At 38.6% G+C, this 25,233-nt stretch overlaps 1 protein-coding gene and 1 long non-coding RNA gene across 4 annotated transcripts in view; one reads left to right on the top strand and one right to left on the bottom strand.

The window, feature by feature from the left end:
- The window catches only part of HAT1 (histone acetyltransferase 1), a 51,467-nt gene extending 32,135 nt beyond the window's left edge, over window positions 1–19,332 (bottom strand). The window contains exons 1-4 of one of the 3 annotated variants that reach the window (XM_037523536.2): window positions 19,259–19,332; window positions 17,023–17,127; window positions 6,027–6,102; window positions 847–967 (exon numbers count right to left, since the gene is read on the bottom strand). In XM_037523536.2, coding sequence (XP_037379433.1) covers window positions 847–967; window positions 6,027–6,102; window positions 17,023–17,127; window positions 19,259–19,265 — 309 coding nt within the window. In that variant the 5' untranslated portion in view covers window positions 19,266–19,332. Of the gene's footprint in view, window positions 1–846; window positions 968–6,026; window positions 6,103–17,022; window positions 17,128–18,856; window positions 19,092–19,258 lie in introns of those variants that run through there. The other 2 variants (XM_037523537.2, XM_037523539.2) reach the window with 2 other exon arrangements.
- Window positions 19,333–19,461: 129 nt separating this feature from the next.
- On the top strand, window positions 19,462–21,400 carry LOC129146638 (uncharacterized). Its single transcript, XR_008553582.1, has 3 exons — window positions 19,462–19,776; window positions 20,155–20,299; window positions 21,228–21,400. It is a non-coding gene; the product is annotated as an uncharacterized LOC129146638 (long non-coding RNA).
- Window positions 21,401–25,233: the final 3,833 nt, after the last annotated feature.

Below are 25,233 nucleotides of genomic sequence, written 5' to 3'. Positions count from 1 at the left end.
AACCAAACAAACAAACAAATAAAAATAAAACATGCCTCTATAAAAAAAAAAAAAAAAAAGAGGGGCTTCCCTGGTGGCTAAAGGGGTTAAGATGCAACCTATGAAGCTATCAGCAGCCGCTGCAGCACAGGTTCGATCCCCGGCCAAGAAGCTACCCACATGGCGCAGCAGACCTCTCCTGACTCACCCACTGCTCCCCTCAGCAGTGTACTCCGGTCAATCTGCCTGTTCTGTTCCCCACTCTGTCTCTGGTGAATCCTCTCACCCCCCACACCTCTGGCCTGTACCCCAGCTCTTGTATGCATAAATAAATAAATCTTAAAAAAAAAAAAAGATAGGGCCTCCCTGGTGGTGCAGGCGGCTGAGCGCAGTGCTGCGAAACTGTTCGCAGCCTCTGTAGTGCCAGTTCGATCCCCGCTGGCCAAGGAGATACCCACATGGCGAGCACACCTCTCCTGTCTCGCCTGCTACTCCCCTCAGCAGTGTATTTCATCAATCTGCCTATTCTGTTTCCCGCTCTGTCTCTGGTCAATCCTCTCACCCTCCTGCGCTTCTGGCCGGTGCCCCGGTTCTTGCATAAATAAATAAAATCTTAAAAAAAAAAAAAGATAGATACTTGGCAAAATGAATATAAAAGCAAAACCAAAAATACTCACATAATAAACCTCAGCATGAAACACTAAAATATACACATAAACCAGGAAAATATCAGGAATTTTATTTAAGAAAATCAGTTTATATATTAGGATGGTTTTTGAGTTAGCATTTTAATTTCTTCCCTACCTGCAGCAGATTTTTGAGAATAAAGGGTTTTGAAAGAACAAATTAAATTTTTTCTGTTCTTACCTCTACACAGTCAAAGTTTTCATCAACTTTAGAAGCATATTCAACACGGAACATTGTTGACAAACTACCAGCAATGTAGTATAACAGGATCTTCAGACCCTTGTAACCAAAGGCAGTTTCTCTGAAAGGGGAGAAAACAGCAATAATCTCAGACCGCAAAACAAATCTTTGCAAAATCATTACAAAATATTAACCCCTGCATACAAAAAGGTTTAACTTGTAGTTTTGAGATTTTAAATTAAACTCATTAAAAAAATGAGTTGTGGGCCTTCCTGGTGGCGCAAGGGGTTAAGCACAGCACTATGAAGCAATCTGCAGCCTCTGTAGCAGGAGTTTGATCCCCAGATGGCCAGGGAGCAACCCACAGGGCGCAGCAGACCTCTCCTGACTCGCCCACTGCTCCCCTCAGCAGTGTATTTCATTCAGTTTGCCTGCTCTGTTCTCCACTCTGTCTCTGGTGGATCCTCTCACCCCCCGCACCTCTGGCCTATACCCCAGCTCTTGCATGCACAAATAAATAAATCTTTTAAAAATATATATAGTTGTAATAAAGCTATGCCTCAGTTTCCTTCATTTCTTTAAAAATATTTATTTATTTATTTATACAAGAACCAGGGTATGGGCCAGATGCGCAGGAATGTGAAAGGATTCACCAGATAGAGCAGGGAACAGAACAGGCAGACTTGACAAAATAAACTGCTGAGGGGAGTAGCGGGCGCGACAGGAGAGGTCTGCTGTGGGATACTCGCCAGCCAGCAAGGCCGGGATCGAACACGCGCTGCAGAGGCTGCTGACAGCTTCACAGTGCTGCGCTCAACCACCTGCGCCACCAGGGAAGGCCCTCAGTTTCCTTCATTTATAAAGTGAGAAAGAATGAAATACTTACCTCAGATATGTTGTTTGGGTTAAAAGAGCAAGGTCATACATGTAAAGGCCTTTATAACACTGCCTGGTACACTATACAATTACTCAATAATAAACCATACAACTGCTACTGTTGCTGCTGCTGTAATTACTAGAAGATATCACAAATCAGAGACAAGTAATGTTAAAATGGGCCCAAGCTAGGAAGGCAGCTAAGAAATAGCCTTGGCTCAGTCTTTCCAACTTACTACTCACTTTCATCACCAACATTTAGAGCTGCTAAAAGTGGTGATAGGTACCTGTCTAGTTACAACGCTCTATGAACTCAGAAAGCAGATCTGGAGCTACTATTTTTCCAACCCTTCCCCCTGCTATCTATTCACTGCTATTCCTTTAATAGCTTAAAAAGAGATTTCTAAAAAGTGAGTATTACAATATCCAGAACTGGTAAATTTATGAAGACAGAAAGCAGATTAATGATTGCTTATGACTGAGGATGGTGAGGGGAAAAAGAGAGCAACAGCTAATTAGTAACGGGGATTCTGGTGAGAGATGAAATTGTTCTCAAATAGTGGTAATGATTGCAAAATTCTGAATCTACTAAAAACCAATGAATTGGACGCCTCCCTAGTGCTCTAGGGGTTAAGTCTCAGCCCTGTCACCTCTACAGCCTGAGTTCGATCCCAGGCCTGGGAGCTAACCCACATGATGTAGCAGACCTCTCCTGTGTCACCTGCTGCTCCGGTTAACAGTGTATTTCAGTAGACCCACCTGTTCTGCTCCCCAGTTTGTCTCTGGTGAATCCTCTCACCCACCACACCTCTGGCCTACACCCCAGTTCTTCTATGCATAAAATAATCTTTAAAAATAAATAACGAGGGCCTTCCCTGGTGGTGCTGCGGTTGAGCACTGGACTGCGAGGCTGCCCGCAGCCTCTGAAGTGCCGGTTTGTTCCCCGGCCGCCGGCGAGGGTCCCACAAAAAAAAATAAAATAACTAAATAAATAAACACCAATGAATTGTGCACTTTAAATAAACTACTATTTAGTTACTAAATAGTTACTACTGTATCATAAATTAAATCTCAATAAAGCTTTTTGTAAAATACAAATTCTGAAAGAAGAGTGCCGGAAAGATGCAGTATCATTTTCAGGTATTTGCTCTGCTGCCATAAAATACGAGTAGTGTTCATTTCAGGACTCTGAAAGTTATGTACATTATAAAAGAGAGGCAGGGACTCCCTTGTGGCCTAGGGGTTAAATCTCAGGGCTATCACAGCTATAGCCTGAATTCAATCCCCAGCCAGGGAGCTGACCCACATATGGCACTGCAGACCTCTCCTCTCTCGCTCACTGCTCCCCTTAGCAGTGTATTTCAGTAGATCTGCCTGTTCTGCTCCTCACTCTGTCTCTGGTGAATCCTCTCACCTCCCCCCATACCTTTGACCTACACTCCAGCTCTTGTATGTATAAATAAAATAAATCTTAAAAAAAAAAACCACCACATGAAGAGATTAAAATAAAATAAATATCTCCTCAAAGGTAGAAGTCCAAAGAGAAAACATTAATTTTTTTATACTAAAATAAAAACTGCTTTAATATATAGGCGAAAATTATTGCCTCAAAAATAAAGGCACAAATCAATATAATAAAATATAATTATATTTAAAAGCCAAAAAAATACTCCTCTGATATATTAATGAGAAATTATAAGTAAATTTCTTCCATAAAGAGATTTGTCAAGTTAAAGCTCATTAAATCAGTTAAACATTAAAGCTCATTAAATCATTAAAACATTGTTGACATACTGTACAAGGAAAGCAGCCATGAAGGGAAATAATTCTACATATCAACTGTCTAAATACCCTTTCCTACTATAATCAACCAGAGGTCCCACAGAAAATAGCTACTAAAGAACTAAAAGAGAAAATACAAGATGAACCATAACATCTTACTGCATTAGAAAGAGAGGTATCCCCAAAATATATCAAAAGGACTCAAAAGACAGTGAAAGAGTAGCCACTTATTGAATCTACAATAATCTGAGCATCAGCATTAATCAGCTCACTGAATTAGAAAAGAATCCTTGAATTTCTGATATAAACAAATAAATATATAAAGGGAAAAAGAAAAACTCTTCTTTAAAGTAGAATGCGAGGGCCTCCCCGGTGGCGCAGCGGTTGAGCGCTGGGTTGCGAAGCTCCCCGCGACCTCCACGGCGCTGGTTCAATCCCCGGCTGCTCCCCGGCCACCGGAGGAGGGTCCCACATGGCACGCAGACCTCTCCTGCCGCCCGCTGCTCCCCTCAGCAGTGTGCTTCGGGTCCTTCTGCCTGCTCTGCTCCCCGCTCTGGCTCTGGTGAATTTTCTCACCCTCCCGCACTTCTGACTGTACCCAGTGCATGTATAAACAAACAAACAAACAAATAAATAAATAAATAAAATACGTGCCTCTTTAAAAAAAAATAAAATAAATAAAGTAGAATGCCAACCAATAAATGTAGAAGGCCTGACACAGAAAATTACCATGTTACAATCACAGTAAAATTACTGTAAAATAAATTACAGTAATTTCTCACCAATCACAGTAAAATAAATTTACTGATAATTTCTCATTAACATCAAGCAAGAATCAATGGATTTAAAACTACTAAGTAAAAGTTTGATGCGAAAAAGGATATTTTCAGTCTCAAAAGTATCTTCCCAGATTACATATAAATTATATATACATTACAGATTACATATAAATTACAAAGGGAAAATATAAATCCTATAGCAGAGAAACCTGGCAGACTCCTCTAAACTAAGAGAGCAACAATGGGACAACCTAGTATCATGAATTTTCAGATGTGATACACCAGAAGGATATATGCAACTTCTGTAATGGCACTAAAAAAATATATATTCGCTGAACTTAGTGATAAAGAAACAAACTAATACATGATGTTGGTTTATAAAATGAGTCTATATTCTATAAAAATAGCAAGGCAACATCATTAAAAAATAAAAGCTGAGGAACTGTTTCAAATTAAAGGAGACTAAAAAGATATGATTGCTAAATGCAGTATGTGATTTTAGACTGGATCAAGGACAGGGAAAAAGTTTTATAAAGAACTACTGAAATTTGGGCCTCCCCGGTGGCGCAGCGGTTGAGCGCTGGGTTGCAAAGCTGCCCGCAGCCTCTGCAGGGCCAATTCGATCCCCGACTACTCCCCGGCCACAGGAGGAGGGTCCCGCATGGCGCGCAGACCTCTCCTGCCGCCCGCTGCTCCCCTCAGCAGTGTACTTCGGTCCTTCTGCCTGCTCTGCTCCCCGCTCTGGCTCTGGTGAATTCTCTCACCCTCCCGTGCTTCTGACTATACCCAGTGCATGTATAAACAAGCAAACAAATAAAATAAATAAATAAAAACATGCCTCTATTTAAAAAAAAAAAAAAAGGAAAAAAAAAAGAACTACTGAAATTCAGTTCTCAAAATTTGAAATATGAACCATATATTAGAAAATAATACTGTATCAATGTTAAATTTCCTGAGGTTTGATAATTATACTATGATGACTGTCCTTGTTTTTAGGAAATGTATACTGAATAATTTAGGAGTGGGGATCAAGACATATTTGCAAGTGCTTTCAAATGGTTCAACAAACAACAACATTGTCAACATATTTAAAAAGAGAGACTGATAAAGCAAATATAACTAAATGTTAACAACTGTTAATCTAGATAAAGAATACACAGTTTATAGTACTATTCTTGAAACAATGCAAAATGGAAATTTTAAGTAAAAAGGTAACTATTCTAATAATGTAATAAAAGTATAGGAAATTAAAGAATTGTGTTGAATATCCCAAGATATATTTTCAAAGTTGCTTTTAAAAAATAAATTTTCCTAAGTTGCTTTTTTATTTGTCACAGAATTAACAACTTGAGCTTTCTAGCTAACAGGAGCATATTCTGTTCCAGAAGTAGCAAAGTGGTAGGGAAAAAAATAGTAGTTATCAATAGGGGTTCTATGATACTGCCTGAATCTGAACTTCAGCATCCATATGTCCTTAAGCAATTATCCAGTCCCACCAATCTATAAAGTAGCAAATGATACACCATCACTAAGACTGTTGTGATGAAAGGTATTATGTAGATTGGTGTCTCTATCAAAAAGACCATTCAATATAAATTTAAAATTAAATCAAATGAAAAACAAAAGTAAAAAAATAAACTATGATTTCTAGATCTTAAAGAAAAAATGGATTTGTTTCCATACTAAATTACTAAGCATCTCTTTCACTATAAAAATCAGTAAACATCTTACTAAGTTACTTACTCATCCCCAAAAAGCTGATGGGTATATTCAGGAAAGAAAGTTCTAATGTCATTCTCAAGATCTTCAGGAAAACGAACTGTTTAAAAGAATAAGAAATATAGATATTAGAAGATATTAAAGGTAACAGATATTTTCAATTCAAAAATTTCACTATAACTAGGATACAGCCAACATTTTTCCTACTTAAAATGTCACATTTCCATTATATGATTTACACTAATCTCATGAGACAAGTGAGCAATGAACTAGATATCACTAAGTACTTCATCATCAAAACCCTACTGATTTTATGAACTAGGAAAGTAGGTATGGCAGAGGCATCTGACAGTTTTTCTTCCATATGTTTATACAAAATGCAGAGGAAAAGAAAGCACAAAATTGAAAAAGATATTTTGAAATAGGAAAAGCTACACCAGGCCTCCCTGGTTGCTCATGGAGTTAAGCGTTAGAACTATGAAGCTATCTGCAGCCACTGCACCAGGAGTTCAATCCCCAGTCAGGGAGGTGACCCACATGTTATTTTTATTTACAGTTATTATGATACTGTCATTATTAGGTATTTTCCCAATATAATTTATCTTATGAAGAAAAATTTTACCAAAAAAAATCCCTATGCAGGGCCTCCCCTGGTGGCGCAGGCGGTTGAGCGCAGCGCTGTGAAGCTGTCAGCAGCCTCTGCAGCGCCAGTTCGATCCCTGCCGGCCGGTGAGTGTCCCACATGGCGTGGCAGACCTCTCCTGTCATGCCTGCTGCTCCCCTCAGCAGTGCATTTTGTCAGTCTGCCTGTTCTGTTCCCAGCTCTGTCTCTGGTGAATCTTCTCACCCTCCCTCGCATCTGGCCTGTACCCCGGTTCTTGTATAAACAAACAAACAAACAAACAAGTAAATAAACAAATAAATATCCCTATGCAATTGATGAACAGGCAAGTAACTTGTAGGTGAAAACTTTCTAATACTGTCCTCACCCAACAGGTCATTCTCAGGGTGCCAAATTATTATCTAGCAGATTTTCATTAAAAAAAAAAAGGATTTTCAGGGGCCTCCCTGGGGGCACAGCAGGTTGATCGCGGCCCTGTGAAGCTGTCCACAGCCTCTGCAGCACAGGTTTGATACCCAGCTGGCCAGGGAGCAACCCACATGGCGCGGCTGACCTCTCTTGCCTCTCCCACTGCTCCCTTCAGCAGTGTATTTCAGTACATACACCTGTTCTGCTCCCCACTCTGTCTCTGCTGAATTCTCTCACCCTCCTTCACCTCTGGCCTGTACCCCAGTTCTTGTAGAAATAAATCTTGAAAAAAAAGGGATTTTTCAGAAGGAAAGATATCTTTTCTCTGTAGAGATTTGCAGTAACACACCTCTCCCAAGTAATCTAATTCAGAACCACACCCTGTTGTATAGACAGCACTATGTTCCTTCTAGTTCAATGAACATCATCTGTGACGTTATCATACCAAAAATGTTTATCCTAGATCTAATCCATCTTTTTTTTTTTAGATTTATTTATTTATGCATACAAGAGCTGGGGTGCAGGCCAGAGATGCGGGGGGTGAGAAGATTCACCAGAGACAGAGTGGGAAGAGAACAGGCAGACTGACTGAAATAAACTACTAAGGGGAGCAGTGGACAAGACAGAAGAGGTCTGCCTCGCCATGTGGGTTGCTCCCTGGCCGGCTGGGGATCAAACTCATGCTGCTAAGCCTGCGGATTGCTTCATAGTGCAGTGCTTTAACCCCTTGCGCCACCAGGGAGGCCCTAATCCATCTTTCTATCTTCAGATTTACAGAAAATAGGGAGGATACAGGAACAAGTTAAATATTACCAAAAGGAAACAGACAAATATAGAATGTAGATTTGTGTAATAATTCTACACAATAACTTTACTCTTTCCAAATAAATCAATGTCCTAGAGGGGAAAAGTTCCATATAGAGAAGGGACTGTTCTGGTTTAAGAGAGGAAAGAAATATTACAACCAAATATAATCACAATCCTTGATTTGTTCTGGCTGAAATGATTTGTTTTTTAAAGCTACTGAAGGTTTTTGAGGACAACCAGGAAAACCGGAAGACTACATGATATCAAAGAATTACCACTAAAGATTTTAGGTGTGGTTCTAGCATTATGGTCATAAATGTGAATGTTCATATTAGACCTATGCTATGAGGGAAAAATGTCAGGATATTCAGAAACATACTTTCAAATAACTCAGCAAAAATACACATATATTAAAGCAAATATGGCAAAATGTCAATTGTTGAATTTAGGAATTAGATGGGTGAATACTGTTATTCTCTCAACTTTTTTATTTTTAAAGATTTATTTACTTTTGCATAGAATTGGTGTGTAGACCAGAGGTGGGGGGGTGTGTGAGAGGATTCGTCAGAGACCAAGTGGGGAGCAGAATGGGCACATCTACTGAAATACAATGCTAAGGGGAGCAGCAGTCGAAACAGGAGAGGTCTGCTGTGCCATGTGGGTAGCTCCCTGATCTTGGAGATCAAAATCAGGCTGCTCCAGTGGGCTATCATGGTGGTAGTGCTAAGACTTAACCCCCCACTCTATCTCTGGTGAAACCTCATGCCCCCCACCCCGCAACCTCTGGCCAGTCCCCCAGCTCTTGTATGCATAAATACTGTTAAAAAAAATTGATGAACATTAATTAACCCAGCCACTACATTTCTTGATCCCTCCTCTAAAAATCTTCACTTCATTGTATTTTTAGCCTCTTAATCTCATAACATATACTTATTTATCATTACCAATAACCATACCCCCCTTAATCTGTTCAAATATTGTACAATCTTAGCACTATCTCTTCCTAGTTCACTCCCTGTAATACCTAATTCTAACAATTCTTCAAACCCTACCAGGACTTACAATGCATTAAACATCACATTTTCACAGTCCTTCCCCTCCTTCCTATCCCCTTTCCAGTGTAGAATTCCATGACCAATAATTACCACTCCTTTGTAAACATTCTCAACTCCTTTGCTTCCATCTTCATCATATTAGTCTGCTAAAACCCCAACTCTAGTTAACTCTGACTATATGCCAACTCTTTGCCTCGCCTTTGCATTGGATGTGGTTGACCACACATTCTATTCATGAGTACTAACTTAAAAGTGTGAGCACTAATGCTATCTGACAATAGTAGCATAGTTCTCAAGTCCTCTCACCCCCTTGTTTTTGACAAGATAACTATTTCCTCAAATCTTCAATAACAACTAGGAAACAGAAGCATTCAGAAGAGAACCTGTACAGACTGATACCTCTACACTTTCTAATTTTTTTGCAATCACTATCACATACTCTGTCTTCTTGCAATGGTAGAAAAATGTTCCAAACTTCTAAGACTTACATGTCCACAGATAGGTAAGATCCTTTCCCCTCTCATATTCTCAAGTATATCACTCCACAAAGATTACCCTTCCAACTCATGTATCAATTTTCCCCTTTTATGACAAACCAAAGGCAACCACATACCAAATACGCTGTTATTTCTTCCATGCTTAAGAAACTTTCAACTTAGGGGCTTCCCTGGTGGCACCAGGGGTTAAGCATCAGTATTATGAAGAAATCTGCAGCTACTTGCAGCACAAGTTCGATCCCTGGCCAGGGAGCTGACACACATGGCGCAGCAGACCTCTCCTGTCTTGCCCGCTGCTCCCCTCAGCAGTGTATTTCAGTGGATCTGCCTGTTCTGCTCCCCACCTTGTCTCTGATGAATCCTCTTACCCACCCCCCACCGCATACTAGCCTATACCCCAGTTCTTGTATGCATAAATAAATAAATCTTTAAAAAAAAAAAAGAAACTCTCAATTTAATATTCATCTGACAAAGCAGACTTCAATACAAGGCAACATGAAGAATTAGAGGAGACAGAGAGAAAGAAAAATCTACATTCTACATGACCACGGATAATGAGAACGTTTTATAATGATTAAAAGGCAAACACACCAAGAAGACACAAGTCTAAATCTGTGTGCACCTAATATTAGAGCTTGAAAATACAGAAAGCATAATTTGATACTAAATAAATCAACAAGTTCACAATTACACTGAAGATTTCAACAGTTTTCTCTTAACTGTCTTAAAAAGACAGAAATCAATAAAAATATAGAAGACTTGAACATTAAGCCAATTAACATTATAGACACTGTACAAAATACAGAATATAAATTATTTTCCAGTGCATTTGGGATATTCACCAAAACATGCAATATATATAAAGTACAGGTTTTAAAGCTGGGCTATATAAAACAAGTCTCAATAAATTTAAAATGACTGAAATAATCTGGTGAAATCAGTAACAGTTGCTGGTAAAGCTCCAAATATTTAGAAATTAAGCAACACTTTTCTGTATAATCAATAGATCAAAGAAGAAATTACAAGGGAGATTAGAAAATATTTTCAATTGAATAATAAAGAATTGGTGCAATATCACAAAATCAGTAGAGGTAAATTTTAATGCTAGCATTAAAAAGGCAAAGTTTAAAATCAGTTATGTAAAGATCTACCTAAAAAGGGGGGGCTTTTTAAAGAGAAAATTATTATTTATTATTTAAATAATAAATAATTATACAGTAATTATCATTTAAAGAAATGATTGCACACTTAGTCTTAAAATTTTGCACACTTAGTCTTTAAATAATAATAAAGACTAAGTGTGCAAAATTTTAAAAAGATAATAAGAAAAGCAATTATTAAAAATATTGGTAAGACTAATAAACTCAAGAGCCTCTCTGGTAGCCTGGAGGTTAAGTCTCAGGGCTTCCATTGTGATGGCCTATCACAGCTGCCTGAGTTCAATCCCAGGCCAGAGAGCTAACCCACATGGCACAGCAAACCTCTCCTGTCTTGCCTGTTGCTCCCCTCAGCAGTGTATTTCAGTAGATCTGCCTGATCTGCTCCCCACTCTGTCTCTGGTGAATCCTCTCCACCTCTCCATGCCCCACTCCAGACCTCTGGCCTATACCTCAATTCTTCTATGCAAAATAAATAAAATAAATAAAAATCTTTATAAAGAAAAAAAGACTGATAAACTCATTCACTAAAAAGGTAATAGAGGAGTATTATGAAGAATATTCTGTCAAGAAAGTTAGATGAACATTTTGTCAAGTCCAAATATTTGTCTAAATATTTGGGGCTTTACCAGCTACTGTTACTGATTTCACCAGATTATTTCAGTCATTTTAAATTTAAAATGGGCAAATTCCTTTAAAAAAGACAAAATTACCTAAGCTAAGGAGCCAAAGTTCTGTCTATTGAGAGGGTCTACTCTCCTTAATGTTAGTGCAGCAACACTGAGCTCACCCGGCATCTAGATCTTGGCTTCAAATACCTTTTTTCACATGATCCTGGAACAAGGTGTTCCAGAAAGCAATCAAAGCATGAAGTAATAAAAGAATGAGGAGGACACATAAAAAAGACAATTGAATTGCGCTCCCACTGGCCAAGACAGGACAATTTCAGCACCAAAGTAATGACAGTAGTAATGACAGGCTATAATCCATTAAGTACAATAGGAAAGAGTTTTATGTCCTTTGGATACATGCCATGGGTGGGACTGCTGGTCCATTTTCAGTTTAAGGTAAATTTAGATTGATTTCCAAAATGGGTGTACCAGTTTACATTCCCACCAACAGTGTAACAAGGTTTCTTCTTTCTCCATATCCTCTCTAGCACTTCTTGGGGGTGATTTTAATATGTCCCATTTTCATGGATATGAGGTATTCCACTATGATTTTGACCTGCATCTCCCTATTTAAAGTGATGATGCACACTTTCCCATGTGTTTAATGGCCTTCTAAGTATCTTCTCTGATAAGTTGTCTGTTTAGATCTGCTGCCATTTATTAATTGGGTTTATTTGTTTCTCTGTTAAACTGCATACATTTTTTAAATTCTATACATTAATCTCTTGACAGTTATATAATATATATTTTTTTCTATTCAGTAACATGTCTTTTTTAACTATTTATATTTTCTTTTGCTATGTAAAATCTTTTTAATTTGTGGTAATCCTGACTGCTTATTTTTGCTTTTATTTTTCTTGCCAAAGGGGCCAAATCTCCAAAAATATCTTTAGCACTAATGCAATAGAATATATAGCCCATGTTTCCTTCTATATATTTTATTGTTGCAGACTTATATCCAAATCCTTAATCCATTTGAATTAATGTTTGGCATGGATTAGTAATCCAACTTCCATTTTTTTACATGTGGCTTTCCAGTCTTGTTTTTTTTAAGATTTATTTTATTTATTTATTTGTTTGTTTGTTTGTTTATACAAGCACTGGGTACAGTCAGAAGCGCGGGAGGGCGAGAGAATTCACCAGAGCCAGAGCGGGTAGCAGAGCAAGCAGAAGGACCGAAGTACACTGCTGAGGGGAGCAGCGGGCGGCAGGAGAGGTCTGCGTGCCATGTGGGACCCTCCTCCGGTGGCCGGGGAGCAGCCAGGGATCGAACTGGCGCTGCAGAGGCTGCGGGCAGCTTCCCAACCCAGCGCTCAACCGCTGCGCCACCTGGGAGGCCCATCCAGTCTTGACATAAGTGATTTTGTTATACACAAGTTATTATTTTTTTAAAAAAACAACAAAAGTCTTTTTGGAACTTGACAAAATGTTCATCTAAAAGAATAAACATTGGAGAAAATGTAGGAAAATACTGAAAAAGTAATGAGTGGGAACAAATCACACCCTATCTTAATCACAAAATTTATTATAGCTAACAGCCAGGGAGAAAAAAAAGGCCCAAAAGAACCTAAGAATACACGGTTCTTTAGTGTGATAAAAGCTAAGTTTTTTTTTTTTTTTTAGAGGCATGTTTTTTTTTATTTATTTATTTGTTTGTTTGTTTGTTTATACATGCACTGGGTACAGTCAGAAGCGCGGAGGGTGAGAGGATTCACCAGAGCCAGAGCGGGGAGCAGAGCAGGCAGAAGGACCGAAGTACACTGCTGAGGGGAGCAGCGGGCGGCAGGAGAGGTCTGCGCACCATGTGGGACCTCCTCCGGTGGCCGGGAGCAGCCGGGATCGAACCGGCGCTGCAGAGGCAGCGGGCAGCTTCGCAACCCAGCGCTCAACCGCTGCGCCACCAGGGAGGCCCTAAAAGCTAAGTTTTTTATCATTGAAAGACATCAAATTGGCAGGTGGATAATGGGCTAACTCATCTGGTGAAGCATAAAGCTGGATTGGTTTAAGTTTTTTTTAAACACAAAAAATACTAAAACAAACTATAAATTTCTTTATAATCTTAGAAAGAGGAGGACCTTTTTATAAGACATAATTAAAACTCATAAAAGAAAAACAAATTGCTCTAGATAAAAATTTTCAAGTTCAATGTAACAAAGTCACAAAAGTCAAATCTAGGAAAAAGTATTGGCAATATACGACCCAAAAAAAGGGCTAATTCTCTTAAAATATAAAGGATATACTTCTCTGATAAAAATTTTTAACTTCCAAAAAACAGTCAAAACAAAATGACAAGTGTTGGCAAGGACATGGAGAAAATGGAACTTTTGTGATTGTTAGTGAAATGTAAAATGGTGCAGCCACTATGGAAAATGACATGGTGATTCTTAAAAAAAAAATTAAAAATTAATTACCATATGAGCTAGCAATCCCACTTATGTGCATATATATATCCAAAAGAATTCAAAGCAGAATCTTGAATATCTATTTGCACACTCCTCCAATAGGCTCATAACAGCAACAGCCAATCCAAGTATCTATTAACCTGGAACCAATCCAAGTATCTATTAACCTGGGAATGGAGAAACAAAATATGGGGGATGCATGCAATCAAATATTATTCAGTCTTAAAAGTTAAGAAATTCTGTCACATATAAAATGGATGAATTTTGAGGATACTATGATGCGTGAAATTTCAGTCACAAAAAGACAAACACTATGATTTCACTGAATTATCTAAAGTAATCAAATTCTAGAAATAGAAAATAAAATGATGGTCACGTGGAGGAGACAGAGAGTTGTTTAGGGAGTACAGAATTTCAGTTTTACAAGTTGAAAACATTCTAAAAATCCCTTACACAATAATGTGTATATGTTCAACACTACAGAACTATACACTTAAAAATAGTAAAAATACTAAGTTATTTTTTCCTACAATTAAATAAAAAGTCTATTTCAAGAACCAATTCATGTAAGGCATAAAAATGACCAAAAAGAGAAAAGAAAAACTGATGAATCTCTCTAATCATTAAACAAAATGCAAAATGCACCTTTTCCCAGTCAAAGGAGCAGGGTTTTGCTTTATAATGATAATATGTGATACCGACAAAGATAAAGGTAAAAATGCAATCACAAAAAATTCTGGATTAAGTATGGGTACTTTTTTGGAAGGCAATTTGGCAAAAGTTACGAAAGTAGAATATGTTCCTCTCCTTTTGACCTAGCATAAATGTTCTCAAACAGGGGCATTACTCACCCCTGCCGGGGAGATTTGGCTGTGTCAGGAGACAGTTTGGTTGTAGGAGAACGTTACTGACATTTAGGAGTACAGACCAGGGATGCTGCTAAACATCCTACATTGCTTAGGACAGCACCCTACAACAAAGAATTATCTAATCCAAAAATGTCAATAGTGTTGAAGTTGAGAAACTGATCTACTATTTCAATTTCTAGATACACAGTCTATTGAACAAGTTGGTAAAAGATACACACAGGATATTTATCAGAGAACTATTTTTAACACCAAAAGGTGAAGCAACCTAAAAATCCCCAATAGAGAACACTTAATAAGTTATGATACAGTCATACTGCTATGAAAGAATTTCAATTTAAGGTGGAAATGGAGACTATAAAATGGAAAATCTCACACATGTGCCCTCAAGAAAATAGGAAAAGAACTGAGAGACTGATCTCCCATAAATCAATGATTTACAGACAACTTTTCCCAAAGGCATAAATAGATGATGCAGGTTGGGTTGGTCTCATAACATGAGCTAGACGGGGCTAGTTTTGTCTGCTCCGGGAATTTTCAGGGCTGGTCTCCGTTGGTTTCATACTGAACTCTTCCCTATTTACATTGCCTGACCATAAATACAGCCTATCCCACAGTTTACCTAGAGCCTAATACTTTGAATGTCCTGAATGCAATTGCTCTTATATTCCCAAATAAACTCATTTTTGACAATTTTGAATGTGCCTCAGTTATCTCTTTATTTAACACTTTATTACATAAGTTAAAAGAATAAAGTAGGTCTATATGGAGTTAGAGGGAATGATAGTTAATACAGTAAGGTAAATAACAAAATAGTCTCAAAACAGGACCCTTGTTTTAGGAAAATCAATACACGCATAAGATAAAAATCTAGCTCAGTATAACCTTTGCAGTGAGAGTTCAGGGGACCATTACCTTCTTTGTCACCTTCTCTGTATTTCTAATATACTTGTTTTAAGTGCATTGTTTTAAAAAATAATAGTAGCTGGGCCTCTCTGGTGGCGCAAGGGGTTAAGTCACACGCTATGAAGCTATCGGTAGCCCCAGAGAGCTAAACCTACATGATGCAGCCAACCACTCCTGTCTTACCCTCTGCTCCCCTCAGCAGCGTATTTCAGTCAATCTGCCTGTTCTGTTTCCCACTCTGTCTCTGGTGAATCCTCTCACCCCCTGCACCTCTGGCCTGTACCCCAGTTCTTATATGAATACATAAATAAATAAATATTTAAAAAAAATAGTAACATTTAGTAAGATTGCCTATAATGTCACTGTTTAAGCACTTTATTAGCATTTAATCTCACATTTAATTTTTACAATCACCAAGAAATATTATTACATATTATTACATATAATTACATTTAAAGATGAGGAAGCTGGGCCTCCCTGGTGGCGCAAGGGGTTAAGCACTGCACTATGACGCAATCTGCAGCCTCTGCAGCACAAGTTCGATCCTGGGCTGGCCAGGGAACAATCCACATGGCAAAGCAGACCTCTCCTGTCTCGCCTGCTGCTACCCTCAGCAGTGTATTTCAGTCAATCTGTCTGTTCTGTTCCCCACTCTTTCTCTCACCCCCCCGTATCTCTGGCCTGTACCCTAGCTCTTGTATGCATAAATAAATAAACCTTTGAAAAATAAAATAAAGATGAGGAAGCTGAAGCAAGAAACGTGATGGGATCAGGATTCATGAGCATGTAATTATTATTTAAACTGTTTTATTGAAGCATACTTTACAAACCATAATATGCACTAGTTTTAACTGTGTAAGTCAATGATTTTTAGTAAATTTAGAATTATGCAACCACTGCCGCAATCTAATTTTAAAACATTGCCATCATCCCTCAAGAAATCTGCCCATGTACAACCACACTCAGCCCCAGGCAACCAGTAATCCATTTTTTAGCTCCATGTAATTGTGTTTTCTAAACATTTTCATTGTGTATAAATGAACTCATACAACATGTGGAGGGTTTCATCTGGTTTGTTTCACTTAGGATGTTTTTGAATTTCATCTGTCTCATAATAAATGTCAGCTCTCCATTCCTTTTCATTATCAAATAATATTTCATCATGTATGTATATACATATACATGCATGTACACATACACACAACTGGTACATGTACCAGCTGACAGAATGCAGTTGTCTTCATTTGGGGCTATTGTGAAAAATGTTATGAACATTCATGTACAGGTTTTTGTATCAATATGCATTTTTATTTTCTAGGTGTAGACTCATTGGGTCATACAGTAAATTTAGACTCAGCAACATTTGTTGTTTATTATTTTTATAAGCAAAAAAGGGAAGGCAGAGGCTATAACCTTTGCCACAGTGTACTTCTTATAGGTAAACTCTGCCACCTCTCAAACACGTATCCACTCAATGACATAAATCAAGAGTAAAAGTCATGTTTTATAAGTACAGAACACCATACATTTACATAAACTACTCTTACATATGATTCTACTTTAAATTTATAAAGATTATACATACACAAACAGTACATATATACTATCACTTAGAAATGGCATACATACCTAATTTTAGTTCAATTGCTGTGTTAGTGTTACATTTGTACTCTGCCAATTTCTTCTCCACTGCACTCTTGTATTCAACCAAAAATTTCTCCATAGCACCAAATCCTAAGAGAAAAGGCTTTTTAAAGATCTGCTGGAAGTGGTTGAAATAGTCAAACTTACAGTAGGGTTCTTATTCAAAATGAATTAAAATAAGATTCAAAACAATCCAACAGATCACAAGTACAGTTCACTTTTCATATACTCCACATAAATGTACTGAGTAAATGCCTCATTACAAACCACAAAAGTCATCACTTTTGAGAGACTTAGAAGTAGGCCTGCTTTACATAAATGAGTAAACCTGAAAACTAACCTCACAGATTGACTTTTCCAAATATTTAATACTAATATAAAATTACCTGGTAGGATGTATAGCTAAGTAGCCTTTTCAAAAGAAAAATAAAAAGGATGCCACTGTTCCACTAAGAAACAAATTGAAAATATTCTTTCATAATTACAACAGCATTTTATTTCTACCACTGGAAAAATTCTACATATAAAATATTAAAAAACCATCCGCTGATAATGCATATTTTATCTCAGGACGAATAACAAGAACTGTTAACTATGGTCACCTCTAAGCTAAGAGAGAAGGAATGGGTACTAGGGACAGGAGTGGGGACAGAAAATTTTTCCGTATTAAAATTATTTTTTACCTTGTGAGTGTAAAGTCAAAATATGGGCGAGGGGAATGACCAAATGGTTTTACTGTATGTGGCTACCATACATAATTACCAATGGAATTAGTCATATATCAAGAGAAACTTCCAAGTAAAGATGACAGTGAAACTCCTGACAACATGAGCACAAATATTAGTAAAAATTCGGGGGGAGGGGATCATGAGCAGAAACAAAAGGGGTATTGGGATACCATAAATTTAATAAGTGCTTAAAGCACAGGGGAATGGGAAACACAAGTTGTATAGATTAATGGTCTGGAGTCACAATTCTCAGATTCAAATACAGGTGTCACCATTTATTTACCAGACTTGTGAAATGGAGCTACTATTGATTCTCTGACCACAGCATACAAAATTGAGACAAAAGAATCTATCTCAAGAAACTTATGTATAATACAAGCAATCAAATTTAACTTGTGAAATTATACTTTAGTTTAATCCCCACAATGCTATAAATAGGTATCATCTGTCCAACTTCATATTCAAAATCAAAAGTCTAGAAAGAGGTTTAGTTGTTTAAAGGCATTCAACAACCAAGTGGTGAAGCTAAGATTCATTTTAGGTGTAAATTCTTATTATATGTACATTTTACAAAATATGTGTTTTCTCCCACCCCCGCCCTTTTACGGTACCAGAGTATTCCCAAGATCCTACAGTCATAGAGCTTGTCTATGCAATACATCCATAAAAATGTAATCAGACTACTATGAAGACACTGGCAAAAGATAAAGTAGAAACCATCCATCAGTTCAAAAGATACGCAACTGGGGCGGGGGGGGGGGGATATACCCAAAGCGTCTTCATACACATTCAAAAGAATAGCAATGACAAATTTAATATTGTAAAATGAAGAGAACTCAGTAAAGAAAAGGGCAGAATAGAATGAACACAAGAGAATTATATTATAGTAGACATACTCTGAAAGTTTAGATGAAGAAAGGATGCGAGAATCGATTTTTTCAAGGGAAATCTAAACAGAGCCAAGGAATGTTCAAGAGTGAGAGAGTAAGGAGAAGATTACGAAGTCAGTGAGAGTAAGTGGCAGTCCCAGCGCAGGGCCAGCCAGCAAGGCGCTAGCTCCGAGGTGCCTGTAGCGGAAGGTGGAGGGAAACCTGGAGGAGGAGGATCCGAGCATTACAATCAGCTGGCGGGAAGTAGACAGAAGCAGTGTAGCTGAGGCAGTGTCGGGCAAGATGAAGGCGACGAGAAGCAAGCTTCCTGGCACCTGGCACCTTACAAGCCCAAACTGCGACGCTTCCCCCAGCCTCTCCGGCCCTCGCCAAGGGCCGAATCCCTCGCAAAAGGCGCAGAACCCCCGGCAGTTGGGGGCGGGGGCGCGAACCACGGCGGACAAGGAGCTGGATTCGGAGTTCGGGGCTCCCAGGCTGGAGCAGGCCTTCCAGAACCCAGGCTACGGCCGGAAAGTTCCAGGCGGGCACTGTCACCACCGTCTCGACGTTCTTTCCCCGACCTGCCCGCCCCCTCCCCTCGGTAAACTTTTCCCGGGAACTTACCCGCCATTTCCGAGCTGCGAGCACCAGCGGCTGAGGAAGGACGAATCAACCGGCGCGCTCCCTGGCCGGAAGTGAGCGCACTGACTGACGCATTTCCCCCGCCCACCCCTGGGCTGCGGTTGGCCAATGAGAGGAGGAGCTCGAGGCGCGGGGCGGCGGAAGCGCCTCAAGAGGTGGGGCCAGCGCGGCCGGGTAGGCTCGGGCTGTGGTCTGGGCTCCGCCGGTGCCGTCGGCGGCTTTGTAGGCCCGAGCGGGAGCGGGAGGCCGCCAATGCGGTTTTGTGTACCGCGACGCGCGGTGGCCGGGAGAGTGTCATTGGAATTGCTTTGAATGTTATAGATCTTGTATGCTGGTTCCTCTCCTGACCCTCAGCCGTGTCTTGGAAACTGGTGGAAAAACTTTCCCCTTAGCCTTGAGAGTAGATCTAAACTCCTGGTTTTACGTAGGTAAAATGTAGGGACTGAGTTGCAACTACGGAGGAATATTCACTTCTTATTTTATTGGCTTCTGTTTTTGCTGTAAGTGCTTTTCAAACATCACATACCCTGCTTTCACTCTCAGGGATCCTTGACAGTGATTCAGGCAACCATTTAGTGCACTGAAATTGTTACCTCTAATCCTTCAAATGACCTAATAACAGCCCCACGGGTCTAAGGGCTATGACTTGAACTGCATTACCGGATGCTACCTGATTTGGATCCTAGGGCTTTTTAGTATTGAGTAGTTGTAACTGCCCCAGCCGATAAAACATTATTTAGGTGTCCGCACACTCCCAGTGTTGTCTATACTCTAGAATATCTTGTCTCAAGAAACGTTAATAGGTTTTACGATGACGAGCTAGAGCTAAAGTGAACCTTTAGGATGATATCTAGAACTAATATGCCTCCTCATTTTAGGGATGAGGAAAGGAAAGCCCAGAAAAAAGGAATTGCTCAGCTCACACTCTATACAGTATGTGCAAGAGCCCAGTTCTCCTCTCCAGATATTCAACCAAGTATTTTTTCCAACTACATTGAGATGCCCTCCTGAAGATCAGAAAAGGTATTGAGAATGCTTAGATCCTTTTTCTCTTAACCTTAATGAAACACAAGAAATTACCTTGGTAATAATGTTAATATTGAAATCAATGCTACTAATAACATCATGGATCAAAAAAGGAAAACTTAGGGCCCCCCTGGTAACGCAAGGGGTTAAGACGCAGCCTGTGAAGCAGTCCACAGCCTTTGCAGGGCAGAGTCCCCAGCCGGCCAGGGAGCAACCCACATGGCACAGCAGACCTTTCCTTACTCACCTGCTGCTCCCCTCAGTAGTGTGTTTCAGTCGGTCTGCCTGTTCTGCTCCCCTGTTCTGCTCTGCTCTGTCTCTGGTGAATCCTTTTACCGCCCCCCACCCCCGCCCTCTTCTGGCCCATACCCCAGCTCTTGTATGCATAAATAAATAAATCTTTTAAAAAAAAAGTAAAACCTTTTTTATTAAATAATCGTTTTTTTCAAAATGGCAAGACATTTCTTTCCAAAGCCGTTTTATCTGTACATCAGCCAGTAGTTGACCCACAACTATGATCCTTTTAATATGAGATAAAGAGGAATTTGTCTTAACTGCAGCAAATATAAAACAGATTGGGTCTATGACTTTTTGATTATTAGTAGAGAAAAAATAAGATAAAGCCTTTATATGATAAATATGAATAAGTACTAAGATGAATATGAATAATATGAAACCTATAGGTCATGGGACTAGCATTTAACTTGATCTGCTTGCAGAACTGAGGTTACAGTTTTGAATTTCCTTGTCTTAGAACTGTTCCCACATATTTGTTAAAATATCACAGATTGTATGTGTAGGTGCAGTTTAAGTGATACAAGGATAATTTCTTTCAGAAAGGAAATGGTAAATTTATCAAAAAGGAAGAGCTATTTTGTAGGGTTTTCCTCTTCTATTTAAATTTGTATTTTATTTTGTTCTAAAGGAGATTGAGGAAGTGAATATTATCACCTTGGGAAAAAAGCTCTACAAGAGGGATATGCTGTCCTGATGTATATGGAAGAGACAGCTTAGTAGTGTGGAAAGTTCAGCGTTCTATTTGCCTCAGTTCTGTTACTTCATGATTGTGTGACCTTGTTTCATCTATTAAGTAGATAATAAATCCAGTGACCACAATGTGTTGTTGTGAAAACAATTATTTATGAAAGAGGCTGGTAAACTTTAAAATTCTATGTTAATATGGATGGTATTAGTATGATATTCAGTCTACATTAAAATATCTGGAGAAGGTATTTTTTTTCGCCAGAGAAAAAGGCTGTATTACACTGTTAGGAATGAACTAGCATTACAATGGCAGGTATGTTTGATACAGGTTTAAATGCATATGGACTTGTAAATTTTGTCATCCTGCCTTGAAAACCTCCAGAAAAAAAAAAATTTTTAACACATTATTAAAAAAATGGTCATGGGGGCCTCCCTGGTGGCCTAGGGTTTAAGTCTCAGGACTATCACCACGTAGCCTGAGTTCAATCCTGGACCAGGAAGCTAACCTATATGGCACAGCAGACCTTTCCTGTCTTGCCTGATGCTCCCCTTAGCAGTGTATTTCAGTGGATCTACCTGTTCTACTGCCCGCTCTGTCTCTGGTGAATCCTCTTATCCCCTGTACCTCTGGCCTACCCCAGTTCTTATATGTATAAATAAATAAAAATAAAATCTTTTTTAGAAAATATCTGAAATGTTGAAAAGTTAAAATAACATTGCATTATATCATATAAGTTTCAGATGTGCATGGTTGCAACAGCTATAATTGAAAGGAGCTAGTCTCTGGTGGTTTTTATGCTATGTAGGCCAAGTATATTGTCCATTGGGGTCATGTATAGTTGCTATTTAAAAACAAAAAGAGGACCTCCCTGGTGGTGCAGGGGTTAAAGACAGTGCTATCAAGCAGTTGACAGCCACTATAGGGTGAGTTTGATCTTGGCCTACCCTGCCAGGGAGCAACCCACATGGCACAGCAGACCTCCCCTGTCTTGCGTATGGCTCCCCTCAACAGTGTATTTTAGCAGATCTACCTGTTCTGCTCCCCACTCTGTCTCTGGTGAATTCTCTCACTCCCCACACCTCTGACCTGTACCCCAGCTCCTGCAGGCATAAATCATAATAAATAAATCTTTAATAAATAAATTAAAAAAAAAAGATTTCTACCAGCAACTTACCAGGAATGAATTAAGAAGAGGTTGGTGCATTTCTAGGTATGAGATTAATAATTCCAGGAGATTCTTACCCTTTCCTAAAATATTCCAATGTGAGAGGAAGACTTCACAAATTAGAGTCCTCATACAGATATTACCAACACCATGCTATAGAAACTGGAGTTAGAGATAGAATAGGGGTAGATGATTTCACATCAGGTGGGCCTAAAAGAATCTTCCCGAGAAGGCTCAAAGACATGTTCTCTGAAATATCTGCACTATTAACAATTATATGTATGGACTCCCTGCAAACTGGAATGATTGCAGATAATGGGAAAAGTCAAGTATAATACTCAGTTTTTAATGGAAAGGGGAGGAACTGGGAGATCACACTCTGTTTAGTTTTCTTCTTTGAGCTACTGTGGCATTAATCTTTCAAAAACAAAAATAACCAAACTTCCCCTCCCCCCAAAAAAAGACCATAATTTATAAGTCCACAGAAGGTGGTCAATTATCCATCATTCAACATGGATTTTTGAAAAGCAATCTTACTAAATAAACTTATTTATACATCTTAAATAAATGGCAAAAAGAAGTATAATAGTAGGTTTGGTTAGTTACACAGTCTTTGCTGACTGTATGCAAAACTGCGATTTACAGAAAATTAAGTTATCTGCTCCAGGCTTTGTTTAATGGATTCAGATTACTCAGAATTGTACTTTCCATGTACATACAATTTTCAGTTCTTACTTATTCACTTAACTTTGTTATAAACTACTTACTAGCTACTTTTACTTTTGTGTGATCAAGTTACTAAGGAACCTGACGTTGGTCGGAATATAAACAAAAAATGTTTTTTTTTTTTCTGTAGTCAATGCTTCCAGTGTATTCTTTTTAATACCTTTCCTTCAAACCCCCTTTCACATAACAACTCTCTGGAAGATTCCTTAGTTTTCTGATCTTTTAAATTATCAAAGTCTAGCTTAGCCTATGTTAAAATTTTCAGTGTTTTATAACATTTTCCACTGTTGGTCAGACTTGTAGCCACTGATGAATAGCCACAGGAATCTGTAAAATAAAGTCAGTTTTTCACACGTTCTCCCTCTCCAAACCCTTAAAGACTGGCCTTGGCAAAGTGTCTAATTCTAGGATATTTCTCCCTCCTTCCTTTTCAAGGCTAACTCCTCTGTTTGGAGAATTAAATTAGGAATAGAAGACAAATCAGTCTTGCTACTTAACTACTTTGTTTTCATCATCTCTGCTTCTTTAGCTGACATTGACAGCCATCAGTGGTCTTACATGCATTCTTAATTTCTTTGGTGAGCTGACACAGGGTCTCCACATTGTACCAATTCCCTGACAAGCGGGGAAACTGGCTCCTTGCTTCTATTGTTTCCTTTATCATAGACCTACTTATTTAACTTCTCCTCTTGTTCATAGAGCTGTGCATTCTGGCTACAGGAGATCCTCTTTTTACTTCCAATGTTCTGATATTTCATAATGTGCCTTGGTATTGAAACTTTTTCACTCATTGTTCTGAGTACACAGAGAACTTTGAAACTCAAAAACTCATTTTTATATGAAAATCATATTTATTTCTTTGATAATTTATTCCCCCTCATTTTAAATCTATTTTCTCTGGAATGCCTACTAGTCAGTTATTGGGCTCATAGACTAGTTCTTAAATACTTAAATCTTTTTCCTCCCTTTCTATGTGTATTGCTTTCTGAGAATTATTTCTTTACAAAATGTTAATTACAATCCTTTACTAATTTTTAAATTATCATTTACTAGCTGTATAACCCTGGAAAAGTTGCTTATGGGTGTTTCAGTTTCTTCATCTTTAGACTAGAGATAATAACCTGAAACAACCTACCTCAGAGAGTGTTTTGAAGACAGATTCTCTTAAAGTACTTAGAATATTGTGGGACAATAACAAGTATTCAGTAATATTAATTAGTAGTGACTATCAGTATCTTATCAATTAGGCTAGCTTTAGTGATCTTTGGGCCACTTACAAGATGATTTCTGACCTATAGAACTGATGACCAGATCTTGGATATTGGTGACTTCACCGCATTAGGTCTTTTTTTTTTTTTCTGTTAAAGATTTATTTATTTATGCATACAAGAACTGGAGTACAGTCCAGAGATGCGGGAGGTAAGAGGATTCACCAGAGACAGAGTGGGGAACAGAACAGGCAGACTGACTGAAATACACTGCTGAGGGGAGCAGCAGGTGAGACAGGAGAGGTCTGTTGCACCACGTGGGTCATTTCCCTGCTGGGGGATGGAACTCCTGGTGCAGTGGCTGCAGATAGCTTCATAGTGCTGATGCTTAAGCCCTTGAGCCACCAAGGAGACCCCACATTAGGTCTTCTTTTGAAGACCTCATAACTAGTCTCCTGCCTCTATCTCATCATGCCCTTCAAATTCAGTAGTTTTTAAATCTCCTCATCCAATTTTGTCTATCTGTGCTTGCATGTCTATGTTTTCATTTTACTTTATTTCATTTTACTTTAACATAAGTTTTTATTCTTTTTTTTCCAGTAGAACTTACAAAGATTTTAATTTCCAAGTCTCTTTTGAGAAGCAAAATTAATGCAATGCATATCAGAACATTAATTAACAAAATTAGCAAATCAAAATTATTCTGTTATATTACTTAACCCATTTATTATAAGCTAGCAATTTTGAAATGGTGGAGATTCTACTGATCTTTCAATTTTTTCAGACTTCTGATGGCCAACTTTCCTGTGACAGCAGAGGTGGGGTTATAGGCCCAAGTACCCCAATT

This window comes from Talpa occidentalis, unplaced genomic scaffold (assembly GCF_014898055.3).
Source record: "Talpa occidentalis isolate TD23 unplaced genomic scaffold, MPIMG_talOcc4v2.1 talOcc4.3, whole genome shotgun sequence".
NCBI lineage: Eukaryota > Metazoa > Chordata > Mammalia > Eulipotyphla > Talpidae > Talpa > Talpa occidentalis.
This window is presented reverse-complemented; position numbering and strand designations above follow the sequence as displayed.